The 22,288-nt window shown below is 48.4% G+C and overlaps 1 protein-coding gene across 2 annotated transcripts in view; it reads left to right on the forward strand.

Moving 5' to 3' along the window:
* lrrk1 (leucine-rich repeat kinase 1) overlaps positions 1-22,288 on the forward strand; it is a 40,052-nt gene that overhangs the window by 13,649 nt on the left and 4,115 nt on the right. For both annotated transcript variants that reach the window (XM_083691559.1, XM_083691560.1), the window contains exons 6-33: positions 146-282; positions 366-592; positions 826-953; positions 1,131-1,294; positions 1,634-1,771; positions 2,781-2,893; positions 3,175-3,245; positions 3,497-3,626; positions 5,106-5,218; positions 5,554-5,768; positions 6,441-6,605; positions 6,958-7,130; positions 7,328-7,460; positions 7,559-7,718; positions 7,977-8,155; positions 8,378-8,475; positions 8,751-8,922; positions 9,060-9,229; positions 10,579-10,718; positions 11,502-11,784; positions 13,563-13,732; positions 16,179-16,376; positions 16,577-16,716; positions 16,885-17,022; positions 18,910-19,104; positions 19,419-19,570; positions 20,568-20,685; positions 21,272-21,388. In XM_083691559.1, the coding sequence (XP_083547685.1) occupies positions 146-282; positions 366-592; positions 826-953; positions 1,131-1,294; positions 1,634-1,771; positions 2,781-2,893; positions 3,175-3,245; positions 3,497-3,626; positions 5,106-5,218; positions 5,554-5,768; positions 6,441-6,605; positions 6,958-7,130; positions 7,328-7,460; positions 7,559-7,718; positions 7,977-8,155; positions 8,378-8,475; positions 8,751-8,922; positions 9,060-9,229; positions 10,579-10,718; positions 11,502-11,784; positions 13,563-13,732; positions 16,179-16,376; positions 16,577-16,716; positions 16,885-17,022; positions 18,910-19,104; positions 19,419-19,570; positions 20,568-20,685; positions 21,272-21,388 (4,337 nt within the window). The remainder of the gene's footprint in view (positions 1-145; positions 283-365; positions 593-825; positions 954-1,130; positions 1,295-1,633; positions 1,772-2,780; positions 2,894-3,174; positions 3,246-3,496; positions 3,627-5,105; positions 5,219-5,553; positions 5,769-6,440; positions 6,606-6,957; positions 7,131-7,327; positions 7,461-7,558; positions 7,719-7,976; positions 8,156-8,377; positions 8,476-8,750; positions 8,923-9,059; positions 9,230-10,578; positions 10,719-11,501; positions 11,785-13,562; positions 13,733-16,178; positions 16,377-16,576; positions 16,717-16,884; positions 17,023-18,909; positions 19,105-19,418; positions 19,571-20,567; positions 20,686-21,271; positions 21,389-22,288) is intronic.

Below are 22,288 nucleotides of genomic sequence, written 5' to 3' on the forward strand. Positions count from 1 at the left end.
TTCCTCTCATAGGGAACAAGGAGGAGGAGGTGGTCTGTGTCTAGACATGAGCTAGCATACAGTTTACTTTACATTGTTCTAAAATAAGTGTGTGCGTGTGTGTGCGTGTGCGTGTGTGTGTGTGTGTTAATTGGTTCTCTGGTAGGTAATGAGGAGATAGCTTGCTTCCTACTACAACATGGTGCAGGCTTCTCCTCCTACACTCTGATGGACCACCCAGCCTTCAGCAGACAGCTCCTCAGACAGAGACTCCTGGAGGCCTCTGAGACAGAGGGAGATGAGGTGTGTGTGTGTGCGTGTGTGTGTGTTCATGTGTATATATACAGTGCCATATATATACAATAATGTTATGGCTCTCTTTCTAGGCCCTGAGTGTGCGTTGGTCAGGTCTGAAGCTGCCCTGGTTGGAGCTGGACTGGTTCATGGACCTGTCGTGTCGTATCACCCAGCTGGACCTGTCCTCCAACAGCCTGGCTGCCCTGCCCTCCGTGGTCCCCTGGGGCCTCATCCAGCTACGCACCCTGGACCTGTCCAACAACCAGCTCAGAGAGCTGCCGACCGCACTCAGCTCGCAGGAGATCATCTGCTCCAGGTACACACACACCCACGTGCATGCACTCACACGCTCGCAAACACACACACACACACACACACACACACACTGTGCGGGTAGCTTCTGTGTAAACGCATTCACACGTGTGGTAACACTGCTTTGCGTGTCTTAAGGTTTACATCTGTACCCGTCTCTGTCTCTCTCTCTCTCTCTCTCTCTCTCTCTCTCTCTCTCTCTCTCTCTCTCTGTCTCTCTCTGTCCCTCCCTTTCAGGCTACACAAGGTGAATCTCTCCCAGAACGAGCTGACCAGCCTTCCGTCTGGACTGCTCCATCTCACCCGCGTCCAGAGGCTCTCTGCCTCCAAGAACAAACTCACCTCCCTGTTTGAGTTCCCTGATGGTACGCTCTGCCACAATCACTGGGCGTGAAAAAAAATCAGTTCTACATGAGGAAATGTTTCCATAATTTCATACCATGAATTTTATACTTTGGCTTTGTTGACAACTCAGAACCCTCTCGTCTCCTCTCCTCTACTCTCTGTCTCTCTCTCTCTCTCTCTCTCTCTGTCTCTCTCAGGTACTAACTGGATTGGTCTGCGTAAACTTGAGGAGTTGGATGTGTCTGATAACTGTCTGACCAGCCTGCCCTCGGCCGTCCTTCGCTGTTTTAAATCCCTCTGCTCCCTCAGGGTCTGCAGGAACAAACTCACCACCTTCCCAGACCCCTGGGCCTGCCCCCTGGTAAGAAGACATGATGGCACAGTTCCATTTTAGATACTACCCCCTTGCATTTTAGATACTACTAAGTCCTGCCCCTAGCTCCTAGCCCCTAGCCCTTAGTCCCTAGTTCTTACCCCCTACCCCCTAGCCCCTACCCTAGCTCCTTGCTCCTACCCCCTAGCCCCTAGTCCCTAGCCCCTAGCCCCTAGTCCCTATCCCGTAGCCCCTAATCCCTAGCTCCTACCCCTAGCCCCTGGCCCCTACCCCTTTATTCCTCTCAGATCTATGACTGGATAGGTGGAATCCATGAAGCTGAAGCTCCACTCAGAGCTAATGTAAGTGATTTCTCTTCCTCTGTAGAAGTACTGTCGAGCCTCGTCCAACGCCCTAGAGAGTCTCCCCAACACCATCTCCATCTTCTGGAGGACTCATCTTCAGGAGGTGGACTTCGCCGACAACGCCCTAAAGGAGCTGCCCTCCTATATATTTGAGCTGGAGGTAATGATGGTGACCGGAGGTGGATTCTCCTTTTCTAGGGTGTTTACGGTAGTGTTTGTCACAGTGGGCTGATTCATCGGTTGTATAACATTAAGTAGGGCTCGCACACTCAAATGCTCCACCACCCAAGTTCATTTTATACAGATATATATATATATATATATATTTTATAGATATATAACTTTTTTTTTGGCCCTGCAACCGACTTAAGGATGTGTGTTATGATACTTTACTATTGATTCCTAGGTTGTGGCTTAAAGGCCCACGCCAGACAGTTTTGCTTCCTTTTTCTTGAAAAAAAAATACAAAAAAAAGGAAGCACCAAGTGGTGATGTTAGTCAGTCACAGCAGCGCCAGATAGAGCTGGATCACCCAAAATACCAAGACTTTCACTTTTCATTTTCAGACTTGTATCATTGTGCAATAACATTGTGAAGCCCCACCTAAAAAAACGTAAACATGTCTAATGTGGGCCTTTAAGAGTCTGGGTCCTGCACTAAAGGTCTGGGTCCAGCACATCAGTTTGTTTGGGAACCACTGGCTTACAGGAAGACAACACCAACACAACTGTAATTGAACTGTAATCCCCCCATTCACCTCAAGATGGCAGTGGTGCAGTAGTCTAAGAGTTACTGCAGTGATACTTACAGTGACCTCTACCTACAGTGTTTAATTTTGTGCACCAGTAATGGTATGCTTGATTAGATTGAAATATATTAGAGGTTGTTTGAAAAACAATAATAAAGTATGATAACGGATGTCAGGTATTTGTTTATTTTGGAGTCATAATACCAGGGAGAACTTAGGAATTTTCAATTAACCTCAGGAATGCTGTGCACTTAAAATGCGATTTTCTGAATGTTTATTAAGGAATGACTGAAAAAAGATTGAGGATTTCATGGCATCCGGGGTCTTTCATAAAGCCTGCTCTCTCTCTCTCTCTCTCTCTCTCTCTCTCTCTCCCTCTCTCTCTCTCTCTCTCTCTCTCTCTCTCCCCCTCCCCTATCAGGCTCTGGTGTCCCTGAGATTGTGTGGGAATCAGATCTCCACTCTACCTGCGCCCAACAAGTGGAACTGCTCTCAGCTCAGGTCTCTGGACCTCTCTAGGAACCAGCTGGGCAAGTAGGTCACACACATCATACCACCCCAGCCCACCCCACACACACACCACACCCCACCCCACCCCACACACACGCCACACCCCACCCCACCCCACACACACACCACACCCCACACACACACCACACCACACACCACACACACACCACCACCATGCTGCCTCATTTTGAGGTGCTGGAATGAAAGCCCCATGACTTATATATTATTATACACAATATATCTTCTCTTCACACGAACACCGCTCTCTAAAGACATCGCTGTCATTTGTGCTGTCTTTGTTCCAGAACTGAGGAGGTCCCGAAAACCAGGAGGCTTGCCTTCCTGACAACGTGGCAGCGCAGAGACCCAGACCCAGGTACTGGTTCTGGACTGCTGTCTAAATGGGTTCTATGCCCCTGCTGATGTGGGATAGAAACCCTTTTATTTGACCCTGTCATAGGAGAGGGATCATCGTCATCTAGAGCACACAGATTATATTTAACAACACCATATTGTACATCTGTTAGTGGTCATTGACCCTCTCTCTCACTGTGTGTGTGCGTGTGCACGTGCGTGTGTTTGTGTGTGTGTTTTGTTATCTGTGTGTGTGGCTCCCCCCTTTGGCAGTTTGTCCCATTGAGTTTCCTGTAATTCTGCGGGATTCACTGGAAGTGCTTTTCTTGAACGACAACCAGCTGGAGTCTGTGCCCCAGTCAGTGTGTGGCCTGCGAAACCTCACCGAGCTTTATCTTTCCAAGTAAGTCCTCTGGGCCGTGTCCTAACAGTCTCATCTCACCTCCTTTCCTTGTCACCTTCCTCCTTCCATCCTGCAAAACCTCACCGAGCCCGATCTCTCCAAGTAAAACCCCTGGGCTGTGTCCCGATTAGTCTTAACTCGCCTCCTCTCCTCTTCTCCTCCCCTAGCCTCCTTTCCTCCTTAGGTTCCAATAGTTTCAGCAGCCTTCTTTCCTTATCCCCTGGTCCCCTCTCCTCCCTGACCACTATTCTGGCAGGAAATGAAAGCTAGCAACCTAACTGGTACTTTCACCTTTCACCCGGCTGACGTAATCAGTAAGCCAATTAGGCACATTGTGACACTGTGCTTGTTATCAACAGCTGGCTGCTGCCTGCTAGTTTATGCATAGGTCAGCAGGGTCAGGTTGAACTGCGCTCTTCTCACAGACATGGACACTTTCACAGGAAGCACATGGATCCTTATCGCCTTACGAGCCTTATAAGAGGATATCTCTTCTTCTACACCCCCCACCACCCCCCACCCCCCACCCCCCCGCCCTACAAATTCATCAGCAGCATCTTCAAACGTCCACACTCACTCGATACTTTCTCTAATTTCAATTCTGTAACGCTTACCATGAACCTATATTTATCCTGCGCTATTACGTGGTTGTAGTTGAGCGTTGAAACACATACTTTTAAATAACAACTTCCAAACAAGTCTAATTTCCCGAAACTATGACCGTTTTTTTCTCAAGTACATCTCTGTGTGTTTGTGTCAACACTTGATATAGACAGGTCAAACATAGGTTCACGGTGAGCGTTACACAATTGAAATTGGAGAACGTGTGAAGTGATTATGGACTTGAAGTTGTTGCTGATGAATTTGTAGGAGAAGAGACGTCTTCATTAATCATGCATGTAAGGCTAGGATACTTATAGCTGTGGCTTTGCCAGAGAGGGATATTAGCGGCTTAACGGAATATCAACTGAAGATCAAGTTAACAAGGAATGTTTTCTTTATGACTTTCAGAGTTTGTTGTTATTATACAGAATACCTCATAAAAGTCCTGGCCAGGCTAATGGAATCAGTTGGATCACTATTGTCCATGATGAAGCACTGGCTACATTAGCATTGCCATAGATGGTGTTTTATGCAACCACAGTATCACCCATTGAGTTGTCCTGTGGCCTACTCATCCATAACCTCCTCTCTCCCCTCTGATCTGAGAGCAGCAACTGTGGTATCTAGGAGCTAACTCATCCATAACCTCCTTCTCTCTCCCCTCTGATCTGAGAACAGTAACTGTGGTATCTAGGAGCTAACTCATCCATAACCTCCTTCTCTCTCCCCTCTGATCTGAGAACAGTAACTGTGGTATCTAGGAGCTAACTCATCCATAACCTTCTCCTCTCTCCCCTCTGATCTGAGAGCAGTAACTGTGGTATCTAGGAGCTAACTCATCCATAACCTTCTCTCTTCCCTCTGATCTGAGAACAGTAACTGTGGTATCCGGGAGCTTCCTGCAGAGTTGGGGCAGCTCTCTAACCTGTGGCAGCTGGACATCGAAGACCTCAACATCACCAATGTCCCTCTGGAGGTCAGGAACATAGGTAGAGTACAGATGTTCCCATAGAAGAGTGGAGGGTTTAAACACACACACACACACACAGAAACACACACAAACACACACTGAGATGTGCACAAACACACAAATATGGTTCCCTAGGCAACAGTGTTACCCAGTAGAGACTAGCCCAACCCCAGGCCCCACACAGCCTGTCTTACACAAATCAATCTGTGTGTGTGTGTGTATCTGTGTGTATCTGTGTGTGTATCTGTGTGTGTATCTGTGTGTGTGTCGTGTGTGTCGTGTGTGTGCGTGTGTGCGTGTGTCGTGTGTCGTGTGTGTGTGTGTGTCGTGTGTGTGTGTGTGTGTGTGTCCCAGGTCCTGCGTCTGTGCTGGCCTTCCTCCGGGCTCACCTACGAAAGGCAGAAGCCTGTAAGCTACTGAAGCTGCTTGTGATTGGTCCACCTCGCCAGGGAAAGAGCGCCCTCCTTGAGGCGTTACAGACGGGGAAGATCTCCCCCTTCAGCCCTGGTGACCGCAGCATCAGCACCAACACCTGGGAGCTGGACAGACCAAATGGGGTTAAAACTGGCGTAAGAGAACACACACACACACACACACACACACACACACACACACACACACACACACACACACACACACACACACACACACCATAGAACACACACAGTCAGTTTGGTTGGCCATGTTCACAGAAACTTTAAATCATTGGCATTTCATTTCATTACTGTTGTTAAGCCAAAACGAGGGTAAATATAAGCCTCCTAGCATCGTTCTGGCATGACACTCTGTGGTCTTCCCGGCAGAGACCGACTCTTTTTCCTGTCTGAGTCACAGAGACAGACTCCTATCCTCCCCAGGGCCTGTCTGACCAGCCCAGCTCTACTGCCACCACTAACCACTGACGTCTGCTTCTCTGGGACTACACGTGTTCTAGTGGCTCACCTCACTAACACATATATCAACATGCGTTGTATGACTGAACTGCTCCTCTGTTGTTGCGCCCACATATTCTGTCAACATGTCATTCCCACAGAAGACATCTGCATTTACAGAGTATGATAAAAAAAATATGAAGAACTATTTTATGCAGTAAAACATACTAGATAGCATACTAGATAACTTTGTAGTAGCAATACTACTGTACTACACGTGTTTAAGATAGAATATCACAACTCGACGAACACATTGTTAACCCATTCCTGACCACTGACCTCCTGACCTCTTGTCTTGTGTGTTCACAGACTGACTCTGTGCAGTTTAACGTGTGGGACATCGGCGGCCCGGCCAGCATGTCGACGGTCAACCAGTGTTTTTTCACAGACAAGGCCCTGTACGTGGTCATCTGGAACCTGGCCTTGGGGGAGGAGGCTGTAGCCAACCTGCAGTCCTGGCTGCTCAACATCGAGGTGAGGCTAGCGCCCATCCCTCAAATATCGCTAATCCTCTCATCATAGGGATGGGTTTATTCTTGGTGGTTCGGACATGAAGACGATTCACAGTTTCATCAGTTGTGGGCCGAGCTTGCCTTTATTATTGAAGTTTTAGGTGACTCAGAGAGGTGTCACTGTTCTGACTGCAAAGGTCAACCACTGAAGAATTTGAAATGATGCCTTCCAGTAAAAAGAAAGGAAAAGAAAAGAAAAGAAAATCATTATCATAAAAGAAATCCAGTATAATTTCTAGGCCATAACACCCACAGCATGTTGACTGGCACTGTCAGCTCTTCTCCTTGTGTGACCTTTGACCTCTGGCCTGTAGGCGAGAGCCCCTAACTCTGCGGTGGTGGTGGTCGGCACACACCTGGACCTCATCGACACCAAGTTCCGCTTGGAGAGAATCGCCACGCTGCGTGCCTACATCCTGGCACTCTGCCGCTCCCCGTCAGGTGCCCGGGCCAGCGGGTACCCCGACATCACCTGGAAACACCTGCAGTGAGTCCACACACACACACACACACACACACACACACACACACACACACACACACAATTGACAATCCAGCATTTCAACGGTCTTGAACTATTATATCCTTCTCATCTCGTGTGTGTGTGTCTGTGTGTGTGTGTGTGTGTGTGTGTGTGTGTGTGTGTGTGTGTGTGTGTGTGTGTGTGTGTGTGTGTGTGTGTAGTGAGGTGTCGTGTAAGACCATGGAGGGCCTGGAAGGTCTGAGGAAGTTGATCTACCAGGTGTCCAGCTCCATGAAGGACACCAGCAGCTCTACCAGTGGTCACAAACTGGTGGGCAAACTGGTGGGCAGACTGGTGAGTGTGCTTTACCTCTTCTAGCTTCTCCTGTGTCATGTGTATGTTGTTCTAAACCATCTAAGAACCCTTTATAAACCCTTTATAAACACACACAGATCCCCAAGAGCTACCTGACGCTGCAGGATGCGGTGATAGCAGAGCGTCGGAGGCGGGACTCGGAGGACGAGGTTCAGTACCTCACAGAAACCCAGCTGTACCGGGTCATCGAGCAGAACCCAGGGAGCGACATCAGAGACTACGAGGACCTGCAGACTGGTACCGGAAACGGTTCTCTCTCTTTGATAATAAGTGTAGATCAGTGGTCATGGAGAAATATGTCTGATTTGTACTGTCTGAAGTCTCTCGATGAGTCGTTGATTTGTATCAGTCCTGGTCTTGAACAAAAACCTACAAACCCTACAAAGAGCATTCTACATATGGAAGTATCAGTCTTCTTTTTTGATGAACATACTTCTCTCTCTCTCTCTCTCTCCCTCCCTCCCTCCCTCCCTCCCTCCCTCCCTCCTTGCCCAGCCATCAGTTTCCTGATCGAGACAGGCACCCTGCTGCACTTCCCAGACACCAGCCACGGCCTGTGTACTCTCTACTTCCTGTGTCCAGTGTGGCTGTCTGAGTGTCTGGAGAGGATCATCCATCTGAAGAGCTCGCGCCTTGTGGCCAGGAATGGCGTGATCCGGGCCGAAGACCTCCGGGTAAAGGCAAAATTTACAGCAGGAAATCCAAAGCATATCTGGCATGTTTACGTCTAGCATATTGATCTACAGCCTCTGTAATGATTAGAGGGCCCCGAGTTTTTCCATGTCAGGTCGTGGGGTCAGGAAAACGTCCTGATCCTACGATGTCCTGTAAGTTGTTGAATACGGTACTGGTCTTTTATGTTTGACCATGGATGATGTTGTATATTCATGCTGTAGATGCTGTTGGTGGGAACAGGATTCACAGAGCAGACGGAGGAGCAGTACTTTCAGTTCCTGGCCAAGTTTGAGATCGCTCTGCCTGTCGCCAGTCACAGGTACAGTCCCCGCCAGACTGGGACTGTTTCTCACAGAATAGATTTGGATTTATTAGAAGAATACATCCCAAAAACCAGAGCATTGTTTTATTTTCATGCATTGCTGTTGTTATTTCACCTTCTTATACACACAGTATAGTACAGTACTGCCACTCTTGGACACCAATTTCTCCCTTTTTGTTTGTGTCTCTTTTCTAATTCTGTGACTGCACCACTCTCTGATCCCAATCCCTCTTTCTCAAACTCTGCTGCTGTCTTCCTCCCTGGGCGTGCAGCTATCTGCTCCCCCACCTCCTGCCTCCCAAGCCTGCCATGGACATCCACGGCTTCCGCCAGCAGACCACCAACACCCTGCAGCGTCTCTTCAAGATGAGCTTCGTACCCGCCGGTTTCTGGGAACGCTTTATTGCCAGGATGCTCATCAGCCTCACAGAGATGGACCTCCAGGTAACGGGGTTTACCGGCCGAATCTGCAGGGGCCGTAAGGAGAATGATCAGATGAGCACAGACTGTAGGGTTGTGTCTGTTGGTTGGTGTCTCTAACTTATTTTCTGTGTTGTTGTTGTTGTTGTTGTTGTTGTTAGTCCTTTGAGCCTAAGAGGAATGGCAGGAGCCAGCAGAGCAGGAGCTCGGTGATCTACAGCTTCGCTGGAACCCAGCAGAGGAACCGCTGCAGCACCTTCAGAGTACGACGCAGTCAGACCATCTACTGGAAGGAGGGGCTGCTGGTCACCTTCGACGGGGGGTACCTGAGGTCAGAGCCAGGGGTCGAGGGTCAGGGATTAAGGATCAGGGAACGCTGGGATGAATCCTAACTCGAGATTTCCACACATATGTTTCAATGCATGAGTCATGTGTGGGATCTGAAATTGATGAATTGATTTGACGCGATGTGAGATAATCCCTCAATAGAAATGCTTCTAATTCTGTAGAACAGTTCACACTGTTCACATTAACAGTTAACACTGAATAATGTATTCATTGGTTATTGGACAATTTAGTATGAAAACACATGCACGCACACACACACGTGCACACGCACGCCCACACACACACACACACACACACACACACACACGCACGCACATGCATGCACACACACACACACGCGCGCGCACATGCATGCACACGCACACACACACACACACTAAGAGTCTAGCTATAGAGCTATATATCCAGCTATAGATCAAGGTAAGCGGCTCTGTGACAGCCCCATGAGTCTCCTCCCCCAGCCCTCGTTAGACGCTAAACGAGCACGCCTAATTAATCACCTCCAGAACCGCCATGGCGCCAGCCAGGCATAATTAGACAAACCAGGCACATAATGATATCTCCTAAAAACACACGGAATGATTTCTCGATAAAAACACACGTGTGTAACTGAATGTTCTCCGTGGGTTTCCTGGGTGATATCACGTCCAACAGCTGCCAGGTGCTTCGCAGAGGGGCACTTGATAAAGCAGCGCAGTTGGGGCACATGTGGGAAATGAAACGTTTCATAAATGTGGATTCTCTCCTACTTCCCTCAGCATTTTTGTTGTGTGCAGTCACAGGGTCTGTGGTCTGGTAATCATGATTCAATGTGAGCGTGTTTGTATGCCCTGCGCGCCCCGGGGACACGGCTGCCAGTCCCTGTGAACTGCACTCTGATCTAACAAGACCAGATAGGTGAAAGCATTACAGAAAAAGCCCCCGGTAGGGGAGATTGTTTTCACCTGTCCAGTTGTTTTCTCATTACAGTGCGGTTGATGAAGCAGTAGAGATGAGTAGATGAGGGGGGGGGGGGGGCGGGGGGGGGGGCTATTGGGGACTATTGAGATGTTACCACAGTTCTGTCAGATCTATGCTTAAGAGGAAAAGGAGAGGAAGCTGTTAAAGAGTTAATAAGGAAAGGAGATGGGGAGGAAGCAGTGTTTAGCCTGTTATTGAGACCCCCCCCTGTCCCCCGTCCCCCGTCCCCCGTCCCCCGTCCCTCCCCCGTCCCTCCCCCTCCCCTCCCCCCTCCCTCCCCCGTCCCTCCCCCTCCCTCCCCCATCCCTCCCCCATCCCTCCCCCCTCCCTCCCCCATCCCTCCCCCCTCCCTCCCCCTCCCTCTGACTGCAGCGTGGAGTCCTCTGACGTGAACTGGAAGAGGAAGAAGAGTGGCGGCATCAAGATCATCTGCCAATCAGAGATGAGAGATTTCTCCGCCATGGCCTTCATCACGGACCATGTCAACTCTCTCATCGAGCAATGGTTCCCTGGTGAGTCTCTCTCTCTCTCTCTCTCTCTTTCCCAGTTCACATTTCTCTCTCTCCCCCTCCCTCCATCTCTCTCTCTACCCCTCCCTCCCTCCATCTCTCTCTCTCCCCCTCCCTCCATCTCTCTCTCTCTCTCTGTCTCTCTCCCCCTCCCTCCATCTCTCTCTCTACCCCTCCCTCCATCTCTCTCTCTCCCCCTCCCTCCATCTCTCTCTCTACCCCTCCCTCCCTCCATCTCTCTCTCTCCCCCTCCCTCCATCTCTCTCTCTCTCTCTGTCTCTCTCCCCCTCCCTCCATCTCTCTCTCTACCCCTCCCTCCATCTCTCTCTCTCCCCCTCCCTCCATCCCTTCCTCCCACTCCCCGTCAGTTTTAACACAGCTTTAATGTTTGAAGCATAGATGACTCATCCGTCATTAGAAGACATTAGTGCTCCTGACGATGCCTGCTGTAAGATTAACTGTCAGAGCTCCACTCAGAGTTGTGATTCTGACTGGTGTGTTATGATCTGTGAAAGAGCATGTTAACGTGTGATGTGGTGTGTGAGCCTGATAAGGAAGTCATTATGATTGATTGCAGATGAATGTGTTTATACCTAAGTCATAAAGGTCACAAGTCTGTTTTTATGGTGTGTGTGTGTGTGTGTGTGTGTGTGTGTGTGTGTGTGTGTGTGTGTGTGTGTGTGTGTGTGTGTGTGTGTGTGTGTGTGTGTGTGTGTGTGTGTGTGTGTGTGTGTGTGTGTGTGTGTGTGTGTGTGTGTGTGTGTGTGTCCCTATCTCCTCCTGCAGCCCTGACAGGCAGTGAGAGTGATGGGACCATGCTGATCGAGCAGTACGCCCCCTGCCCCCACTGTGCTTCCACGGGGAGGCAGTCTCAGGGGGAGCCCCCCCCTCCAGGGACTAGGCCTGGGACTGGCACTTGGGAGGGAGAGGAGGTGCACTACTTCAACATGGAGGACTGTGTGTTAGCTGCTGTGGAGAAGGAGCATATCGTCTGTCCCCAGCACCCTGACCAGCCTGTCTCTCTCCAGGAGCTGGTCCCTGAACTCTTCATGACAGACTTCCCATCACGGTAACCCCCTCACCTGTCACCCCTGACCCCTGACCCCTGACCTAGCTTAAACCTCTGCTCAGCTGTCTCTTGGTGACTCCTCCTTGGTGAATATGCCATTATATTGGTCAAATGTGTCCAAGCATGAATACTCGTAGAGCAAAAAAAAAAAAAAAAGTCTCCCTCGTTTTCTCTACATTCCCCTTGTCGGCGAGACAGGAGGTCCCTGACTCACACACACTCAGACCTCTCCTGGGCCGAACGTCAACTTGGCAGATGTCCCTGCAGTATTGTGTAAAAGAGGCCGCTCCTCTGGCCAATGGCAGATTCTTCAAAAGTTTCTTTGACAGAAGTTGTGTACAGCTGCCACACAGTAAGCACTCAGAGGCACACACACACACACACACACACACACACACAGGCCTACTCAGCTCTCCCGGGTCTTGGCTGGTGTAATCAGTTTAAATTGATTTCTCACCAGTGACAGCGTCTGTTGATGTATTGTTGACCCTCAAGGGTATCCCCCACCAAACACACACACACACACACACACACACACACACACACACACACACACAACAAACACACACAGATGGTTAATTTCACAAGCATATCCCTTTGAAACACCACAGGCCTGTTGGGATATTTACTGTTAATGGGACAACAATCTCTAAAAAAAATTGACAAATAAACAAATAATTATGCAATCGCATAAACGGACCACGCCGCAACTCTGAACACAATGCAAATATTGACGAAATCATTACTTTATGAATCTTTGGTGCCACAAGTTTATATCAACCACCACCACAGCCTTGTGGAAAGTCAAACAAACACACACACACACACGCAAACACACACACTTTCTGCCTGCATACACAAGTTCTGAAGCTAGCTAGAGTTGGGGTGACTTAACTAAAAAGCCATTTAAAGCATGTGTGAGATTCAATTGGGCCAGAATAATGATTCCAGATGTTCGGCTTTACGTTCACATATGGGAACTTAAAGGAAACCATTTCCTGAATGGATGGTAAACTCTCTGCCGTTTAGATTGGCTGTGGACCAAGGGTTTTGTCCTGCGCTAATTCAACCCACCACTGTGGTTTGTTTCTGTTGCTCTCTGCATGAAACCTCATATGAAAGGGATGTACTCATATGAAAGGGATGTACTCATATGAAAGGGATGTACTCATATGAAAGGGATGTACTCATATGAAAGGGATGTACTCGTATGAGAGGGACGTACTCATATGAAAGGGATGTACTCATATGAAAGGGATGTACTCATATGAAAGGGATGTACTCGTATGAGAGGGACGTACTCATATGAAAGGGATGTACTCATATGAAAGGGATGTACTCATATGAAAGGGATGTACTCATATGAAAGGGATGTACTCGTATGAGAGGGACGTACTCGTATGAAAGGGATGTACTCGTATGAGAGGGACGTACTCGTATGAAAGGGACGTACTCGTATGAGAGGGACGTACTCGTATGAGAGGGGATCATGAGGGGGATAGGGAGGGATACTAATAAGGACTTAGGAATGCGTCTATAGTGGGAGGCCATAGTGGACCAGGGACAGACGGTATGCTTTGTTCACAGATGTGCCGCATGTGTTATATGTTAATAGATACTTCCGGGGGGAAATTGAGGTTAGAATCCTATACGTTACTGTACCTGTATTGAAGGATAGCGATGATGTTTATGGATACTTAATGGTGTGTGTCTGTGTCTGTCTGTGTGTGTGTATATGTGTATATATATATATATATATATATGTGTGTGTGTTCTAGGTTGTTCCTGGAGAAAGCCCAGTTGGAGTCTTCAGAGGAGGAGAAGCATATTATTGGTCAGGGGGGCAGCGGTACCATCATCTACAGAGCTCGTTATCGTGAACAACCAATCGCTATTAAACGCTTCCACTTCAAGAAGTGCAGACAGCAGACCATCAGCAGGGACACAGGTACAGAAACACTGTTTCAAACACACACACACACACACACACACACACACACACACACACACACACTCTAACATAGAGCTGAGGGTAATACACACTGTACACAGTAGGCATCAAAGTCAGACGGATCATTTGTTTACTCTACTGGGAGTTGGAACATCCTGTGGTGCCACGAGCCCCCTGAGGGAAAAGCCTGTTCTACAAACAAGAACCCATGATAACAATGAGACACGATAACCTCCAGGATATTCTTGAACAAAGAACATAACGTAACGCACGTTTGACCAAAGCCTAAATATGGGGGCGTGATGAACATGGTCCAAACAGAAGGTATGTTGTCCTACTGCCACCCAGAGTCACGATACCCAACAACTGATATCCCCTCTGGGTTGATCATGATGTGGCTACTGTGTCTCATATCTCCTGTATGCGTGTCTCATATCTCGTCCTCGTCTGATGTGTACGTCTGCTCTGGTATCTCCACCTTCAACAGTCTCAGCTGGAGCTGTTAGCCTCCCTTCATCTGAAAGGTATTGTTGATGGTTAGAGACTGGAGGTCCTTTTCCTGTCTGGATCTGGATCTCTCTCTCTCTCTTTCTCTCTCTCTTTCTCTCTCTCTCTCTCGCTCTTTCTCTCTCTCTTTCTCTCTCTCTCTCTCTCTCTCTCTCTCTCTCTCTCTCTCTTTCTCTTTCTGTCTCTCTCTCTAGTTTAAAACCTGTGCTAAACTCTATTCAGGAGGAGTAAGCAGTAAATGTTTTCTGTTGGCCGGATCACATGCTGATTGCGTTGCATGTTTTACATTGTGTAATGTTATACTGACTACTGCTGCTTTCTTGGCCAGATCTCCCTTGCAAAGAACCTTTCTCAATAGGCTTCTCCTTGTTAAATAAAGGTTAATTATAAAAAACACTGTTTTTGACACTATGTTGATGATTCTCAGAGCTGGGTCATGCTTCTCCTCCTCCTCCTCCTCCTCCTCCTCTCTCTCTCTCTCTCTCTCTCTGTCTCTCCTATTTTCACCACAGCTTGTCCTCCACCCCCATGTTTCTCATCACGTCCCAGTGTTCGGCCCGCACGTTTGCTAACATGCTAGTTGTTATCTGCACTCTGTCTCAAGTAGGGAGGTCAGACGAAACCGCAACACACGCAAAAACGTCAGGCACGTCTGCCAGCAGTGGGAAACTTTGCAGAGAATTTTGTGTATTGCTCTTTGCCAAATGTCTGCTGACTTCGTAGCCTGTGTACTGGACTGGCCATTCAGCCTCAGTCTCCAGCCCCCAGCCCATGTCGGTCCCAGGGTGAACTGTACTGTTGGAATGTTGTTGTTGTTGAGTCATCTCTCAGAGATGGCAACGTCGGAGACAGTGTTTCAGGAGAGACAGAATGGAACTGGTAATAACAACAGTTTTCAGTTTGTTCACAAACCTGTGTATTTCCGAGCTCCAGTTTCAGGGTGGGTATAGGGTACAGGGTATAGGGTAGGGCCGGTTTCAAAATATATGCCATTTAGCTGTCACTTTTATCCAAAGCGACTTACATTGCAGTGAGTGCATATATTTCAGTATATATGGTCCCAGCAGGAATCAAACCCACAACCTAAGCGTTGCTAGTGTGATGCTCTACCAACTGAGCCACAGAGGACCACAAGTGAACAGCACCCAGGTCCCTCTGGAAACATAACATACATGTTAACCAAACATCCATTAACCTCCCTGGGATCAAAACAACGTTGGCCAAAAGCTGTCCTTTCACCTTCCTCAGATCTGACACCATAGTGATTTAGTGTAGGTGGAATGTCAAGGCCTCTCTGTCTCCGTCCCCATTTCCTGAGGTCAGGGGCTCAAGGTGATCTGAAATAGGCCTGCCTGGCTGTCTGTCTGGCCAGACTGAGAGGTCTCTGTGTTCCAGTCTAATAACTCCAGCTCCACGTCCTGCGTCCTGGGTTCTGACTACTGTATGGAGAGACTCAGGTGGGGGGAGAGGGCCAGAAACCCAACACTGTTCATTAGGGTTTATGACTAGAGGGACTGACCTCAACACAGCAGGCTAAAGCACCCCTCTTTAACCAGCACCATAACACACATATTATTACCACTGAGGACGCCTCTCTCTAACCAGCACCATTAACAAGGCTGGGACTATAAATCTGGCTGGGACGATAAGTCTAACTGCAAGTGTGGGGCTTTTCTTGCTGGGATTTAACATGGGTTTCCTTCTGGTGTGTGTCAGTTCTGCTAACTAGAGCCAGACAGAAACTACAGGGGATTGTTCCTCATCAATACCTTTGAAGTACAGTATTTTCATTTTCATCAATGAAGGTGTACTTGGTACTTTTATATGAGTGTATTTTACAGGTTTTGTTTTTTCTTTTATCCCTCTCCCTCTCTGTCCATCCCTCTCTCCATCCCCCTCTCCCACCCCCTCTACCTCCCTCTCTCCCTCCCTTCAGACACCATGGTAAAGCACCTCCAGGCTATGGATGCATGCCGGAGCTTCTCTGAGTTCCGCCAGGAGGCCAGTATGCTCCACTCCCTGCAACACCCATGCATCGTGTCCTTGGTGGGCATCAGTATCCACCCGCTCTGCTTCGCTCTGCAGCTGGCCCCTCTGGGCAGCCTCAACACCGTGCTGGAGGAGAGACACAAAGGTAGGTGGGGCACAACCATGGCACAGAGATCTTTACCAATCTAGGGGTCCGTCAGAACAGTCCCTGTTTCATAAAAACTAATGGAGTTCTCCAGTCATTGTGTGTCTGAGTGTCAAAATACAATATATCACCCCCTCACCTCCTTCCAACTCTCCCCTGTCCTCTCTCCATCCTTTCCCCCTCTTCCCTTCTTTCCCTAGACTCCAGGTACATGCCCCTGGGTCACATGCTCACCTTCCGAGCAGCCTATCAGATCGCAGCCGGGTTGGTTTACCTGCACAGGAAGAACATCATCTTCTGTGACCTCAAGTCTGACAACATCCTGGTGTGGTCTCTCGAGGTGTGTGTAAATTGGTAGAATGAGATGATGTCATAGAAAAACCAGGAAGAACACGGATGGAACTACAAAGAGCCAACCATTCCAGTAGTTTCATTAAATACAATAATGTTTCATCTTAAAACTATCTATCCAATTCTGACCGTCCAATCTGTCTTCATCTCATCCTAGATATGTGACCCTGTCAATATCAAGCTGTCTGACTATGGCATCTCTCGCCAGTCCTTCCACGAGGGGGCACTGGGGGTGGAGGGCACGCCGGGTTACCAGGCGCCCGAGATACGACCAGGCATCGTCTATGATGAGAAGGTATTTCTATATGCCACATTCATACTGCCATTGTGAAACTACTGTGATATACACAGATATGATTTAAATGGCTTAGTTGGTTGGTTAAAGCATTATGTTTGGGTGGAAGGTTTCTATCCTGCATGGGTCACACACAGTATACTTCATAAACAGTATAACTTTAGATGAAGTCTGTGGCCATATGTAAATATGTATTTACCACTGACCACAGCATGTCAGTGCACAGCAAGGGGGTGTATGTACAGTATGTATAGTTACAGGAACATAGGTCCCCATTTCTAGTGATTCATTGCAGGCCCCAGAGGTGAACCACAGTGTTGAGTCAGACACTAGTCCCTAAGAAGTTATGAGAAGGGGACTGTGTTTTATGACACGGTACTTCCTCTGTATGGCACGTTGGTTCACTCTCTGATTGAAACCACATGTCTCTGAGAAGAAAAGAGGTTGTGTGTGTGTGTGTGTGTGTGTGTGTGTGTTTGTGTGTGTGTGTGTGTACGTGTTGTGCGCGTGCATTTGTGCGTGTGTGTGTGTGCATATGTTCGGTATTCTAATATTCTTAGTGTAATGGGTCTGTCTGATGTGTCTGGCCCCTTCTCTGGGCTCCACTCTCTCCAGGGGAGCTAGGTTTACTGGGGGTTAGGGTTTACTGGGGAGCTAAATCTCCTACCGCTCTCTGTCTCTGTTTGGGATCCTTTCAAAGAGCAGTTAGAAACCTACTTAAGCCCTCACGTCAATTATCCCCCTCTCTTCCATGGCTCCCGCTGATCTCCGCTTCGATGTCTCCCGCTGATCACATCTCTGCTGCCACTCCGATTAGGCTTTAAAATGAAGTTTTAATGAGGCATAGGTATTATTACACAATAATTAGATGCAGGATTAGGAGAAGAGAGGAAACTGGAAAAAGAGGGGAAAGAGATGTTGAGAGAAATAGAGAGAGACTGAAAGAATGGGATGGAGAGAGAGAGAGAGACAGACGGAGAGATTGCAGAAGAAAGAGAGAGCTTGATGCTGATGGAGACTGCCTTATAAGAATGTAACAGAGAAGGAACCATGTAGAGACCTTTCTCCTCAGACCCTGTGACTCACTGGAGCACCACCAGGGGGGGCTGGTGGAGGTAGACAGGCTCATTGTAATGCATGGAATGGTATCAAGCATTTCTCTTTCCATTCCGTGCATTTACAACGAGCCCGTCCTTCGATGTCTCAACTCCACCAGCCTTCCCCTGAGCACCACATACGTCCAGCATGTTTGGAATAGTTGCCAGATGATGTCACCATGAGCAGCTACCGTAACTCTCAACAAACTGTGGAAGTCTCCGCTTCAAGTGATTTTTGGCCTCGTTGCAATGTTTTAAAATACCCTGGGAAAGGCTCAGTCAGAACCTTGTTCATCCAACTCCATGGCCATTCATAGAAAGGAATTCACTTGGGTGTTTTTTTTTTTACCTCAAATATGCCATGTTCCACGGACAAGATGAATGGCCTCCATAGATAGAAGTAGATTCTAAAATAACCCGGCACTGTCTGACTGTCCTCAGAGAGTTTGTTGTTGTGTGTTTGTTGTGAAAGCTTACAGTTTCTGTCTCTCTCTACAGCGCGCTCTCTCTCTCTTTCTCTCTCCCTCCCTCCCTCTGTCCCTGTTCTGTGGCTGGCTCTTGTCCCTTAACTTTGTCAGTCTCTCTCCCCCTCACTCTGTGAATACATGTCGTGGTTCCATGGTTTGGCCCATTGTCCCAATATGACTTTGCATCTCCTCCTGTCCTAACCTCTATCCCCTGTCACTCTCCCTCTTTCCCCCTCTACTTCCCCTCTCCTCATCCCTCTCTCTCTCCCCTCCTCCCCCTCTCTCCTTTCCTCCCCCCCCCCCTCCTCCCCCTCCTCCCCCAGGTGGACATGTTCTCCTATGGGATGGTGCTATATGAGCTGCTGTCAGGGCGTAGGCCGGCGTTGGGGCACCATCAGCTCCAGATAGCTAAGAAGCTGTCCAAGGGTATCAGGCCCGTCCTGGGCAGCCTGGAGGAGGTCCAGTTCCACTGGCTCCACAAGCAGATGACAGAGTGCTGGGACACCAAGCCTGAGAAGGTCCGTCTGATAGATACATGATGTGGATAGGTTTCCACTTTTCCCATCGGTGATCGTTAAGGGAAGAGATGAGAGAAGGGAGCGTTCCTAAGATGCCTTTTTCTAAGATATTAACTTAATTTGTCTAGCGTATTATTTAAAAGCATGGATCATAGCCTGGCTACGACATGGCCCCATTTAGGCCTTCCTCAGGGCCACCTGACCTGTCCTGACCTGTCCTGACCTGTCCTGACCTGTCCTGACCTGACCTGTCCTGTCCTGTCCTGTCCTGTCCTGACCTGACCTGACCTGTCCTGTCCTGTGACTCTCTCTAGAGGCCTCTGGCCAGTCAGTGTGTGAGGCAGATGCAGGAGCCCAGTTTCCCGTGCCTGCGCTACATCCTCTCCTGTGACACACACTCCCAGCTCTTCCTCTCTCACCTGCAAGGACACAGTGCCGTCTTCTGGGACGGAGACAAGGAGGACAGGTGTGTGTGTGTGTGTGTTTGTGTCTGTGTCTATGTCTGTCTCAGTCTGTCTGTCTGTCTGTCTGGGTGTCTGTCTGGGTGTCTGTCTGTGGGTCTTGGTGTCTGTCTGTGTGAGGCACCCTCTGACAGGAGCAGCTGTCATGCTCATTAAAATGCATTTATGAAATGTGATGAAAAGTATCTAACTCTCCTGAGTTGCCTGAAATAATCATTTAGTTCCCTCTAGGGTGTGTGTGTGTGTGTGTGTGTGTGTGTGTGTGTGTGTGAGAATCACGGTTTAAAATTCATGAGTATCTGAGGTTGTATTTAAGATGCTTATGCCTGACGACTCCATAAAGAGCTGAGCAACATACACACACACACACACACACACACACACACACACACACAGAGACACACTCCTCTCCTCTCCAGATGGCTAGTGTAATTGCTGTAGTGTTTGCTCTCCTGCTGTGTATGCTCATGGAGATGATCTCAACACAATAAAGGAAGCTTTCATCCCTCCATACAGGTGGTGGTAATGACTGCTATTGGCTCTTCTTCCTGCTGTTACACACTTAACCCCTTCATACTGCCCCTTCACAGCTATACTCCTGGCCTGGGAACTGGCCACGGGAAAGAGGATCAAACACAGGGCCTTTATCAATACCGCTAAATAAGGATACTTGAATGTGTTTTAACTATTAGCTACAGTCCATATCACCTATTATCACCTGTCACCTTTTGTGTGTGTTGTCTCCTTTGTGAGTGTTGTATGAATTGCCCTGTTGTGAACAGGTGATCATGCGTGGCTCAGAGTCTGGCTAGTAAGTGTTTCAGAGTCTGGCTAGTAAGTGGTCAGAGTATGGCGCCTAAGGTTGTTCTATTCGATTACCACTGGGAATAAAAACGTATAAATGTATATACCAAAAATGCATGCACTCACTTTATGGGTAAAACTCAAGCGTCTGCTAAACGGCATATATGATTGTGTCATGTCCATGCGTTGTCTCTGTAGGAACTACTCTGTGGTGAACATGGAGAAGGGTCAGGTGGAGGTGAAGCGTATGCCCTGTCCTGGAACCAAGCTAAGCTGTCAGATGAAGATGGACAACACCCTCTGGACCGCCACCGAGGTTGGCCAAGCACTCACTAACACTGGATTTCACTAGGCTAGTTTACATAATGCTGTTTGCCACTGGGGTTGGCCAAGCACTCACTAACACTGGATTTCACTAGGCTAGTTTACATAATACTGTTTGCCACCGAGGTTGGCAAATCATTGCCAAACAGGATTTGTGAATTTAACATTGTGTTATGTTTCTGGAAATGTACTTACTGTAGCATGCAATGTTTGAAGTAATTAAGGGACCGCCTCTCACCATACAATGTCTCCTTTGATCTACAAATAATGTTAAATCCCTGTACGTCCGTATCAGAGGGAATGTTAGCCCAGGGTTAGAGCAGTGTGTTGCTGTTTACCCCGTCATTGTTGCATGTGTCAAACCCAAAGAAGTGCCCTGATAAGAACTGATAGCTCCACAAATTGATTTATTATGCATTCCAAATGGTACAGTACTGCAAAACACAACATGGCCTCCAGTCCACATATACAGTACATGGCCCTGCACAAATTCTATGTGTAGAATGATCCTCAGTGTTCTCTTGGTTTTAAGTGTGTTGTTTTTTGTGTTGTTGTTGTTGTTGTTGTTGTTGTTGTAGGAGCAGGAAGTGTTTATCTACAGTCTGAAGGAGATGTGTCCTCTGAGCCACCCTCAGAAGCAGCTGTCCTTCCCTGCTGCAGTCACCTGTCTGTTCCCCATGCCAGCCAGAGAACAGGTGAGTGCCCTTCCCTCCCTGTCACCACCTCCCCCTCCCTGTCACCTCCTCCCCCTCCCTGTCACCTCCTCCTCCCTGTCACCTCCTCCTCCCTGTCACCATCCACAGCACTGCACTGTCTGTTCCTCACAGACGTGGCTGTGGACAGACCCTCTTGTGTTGCAGCTATAGAATGGAGTACAGCACACATTGTACATTGAATAGAGACTAGAAAAGAAATGTAGTTTGTTCTTCCCCACCTACCACATTCCAAAATAGGGTAATCTGCTATATTATTGGACTATATTGGATTTATTGGTTTATTTATGGACTTTCTGTTTACATAGCAACCGTATAGTACTTGGTAACAACATGGTTACTGGTTGCCAGCGAATTGCTCCCCAAACCAACCAGCCCACGACAGTTTAGTGCGTTGTTACGGTTTATTTGTGGTGCGACTGTCATTAACTTAACTCAGCCACTGTGGGAAAAGGACTGTAAAACGGGAGCGTTGCCTCTTTTACCCCCCTTCCTCTCCCCTTCCACTCTGGACCCCAAGCCCTTTGAAGTGTCCTCTCGCTAGGGGAGTCCAGGTGTTGAGCCTGGTCCTAGTGGAGCCTAGTGGAGTCTTGGGGCCTGGGGAACTGAAGTTCAGGCTTAATAAATGTTCGGGGGGGTGTGGGGGGTGAAGGATGAGGGATGAAGGACGAAGACACATCTGACCAGGATGAAGAATCATCTGACCCTGAATTGGTTAGGGGGTGGCGCCATGTCCACCTAGTTCCCTTTGATCCTCAGCCCCTCCCAGGTCTGGCCTCTACTGAGGTCAGCGTTAGTGGTGGACCTGTCAGCCCCGCTGTACTACAACAGTTAAACAGATGGTTGTTGTAAGGGGCTCGGAGGTCAGGACAGGAACTTGGA

This window comes from Argentina silus (genome assembly GCF_951799395.1).
Source record: "Argentina silus genome assembly, chromosome: 19".
Taxonomy (NCBI): domain Eukaryota; kingdom Metazoa; phylum Chordata; class Actinopteri; order Argentiniformes; family Argentinidae; genus Argentina; species Argentina silus.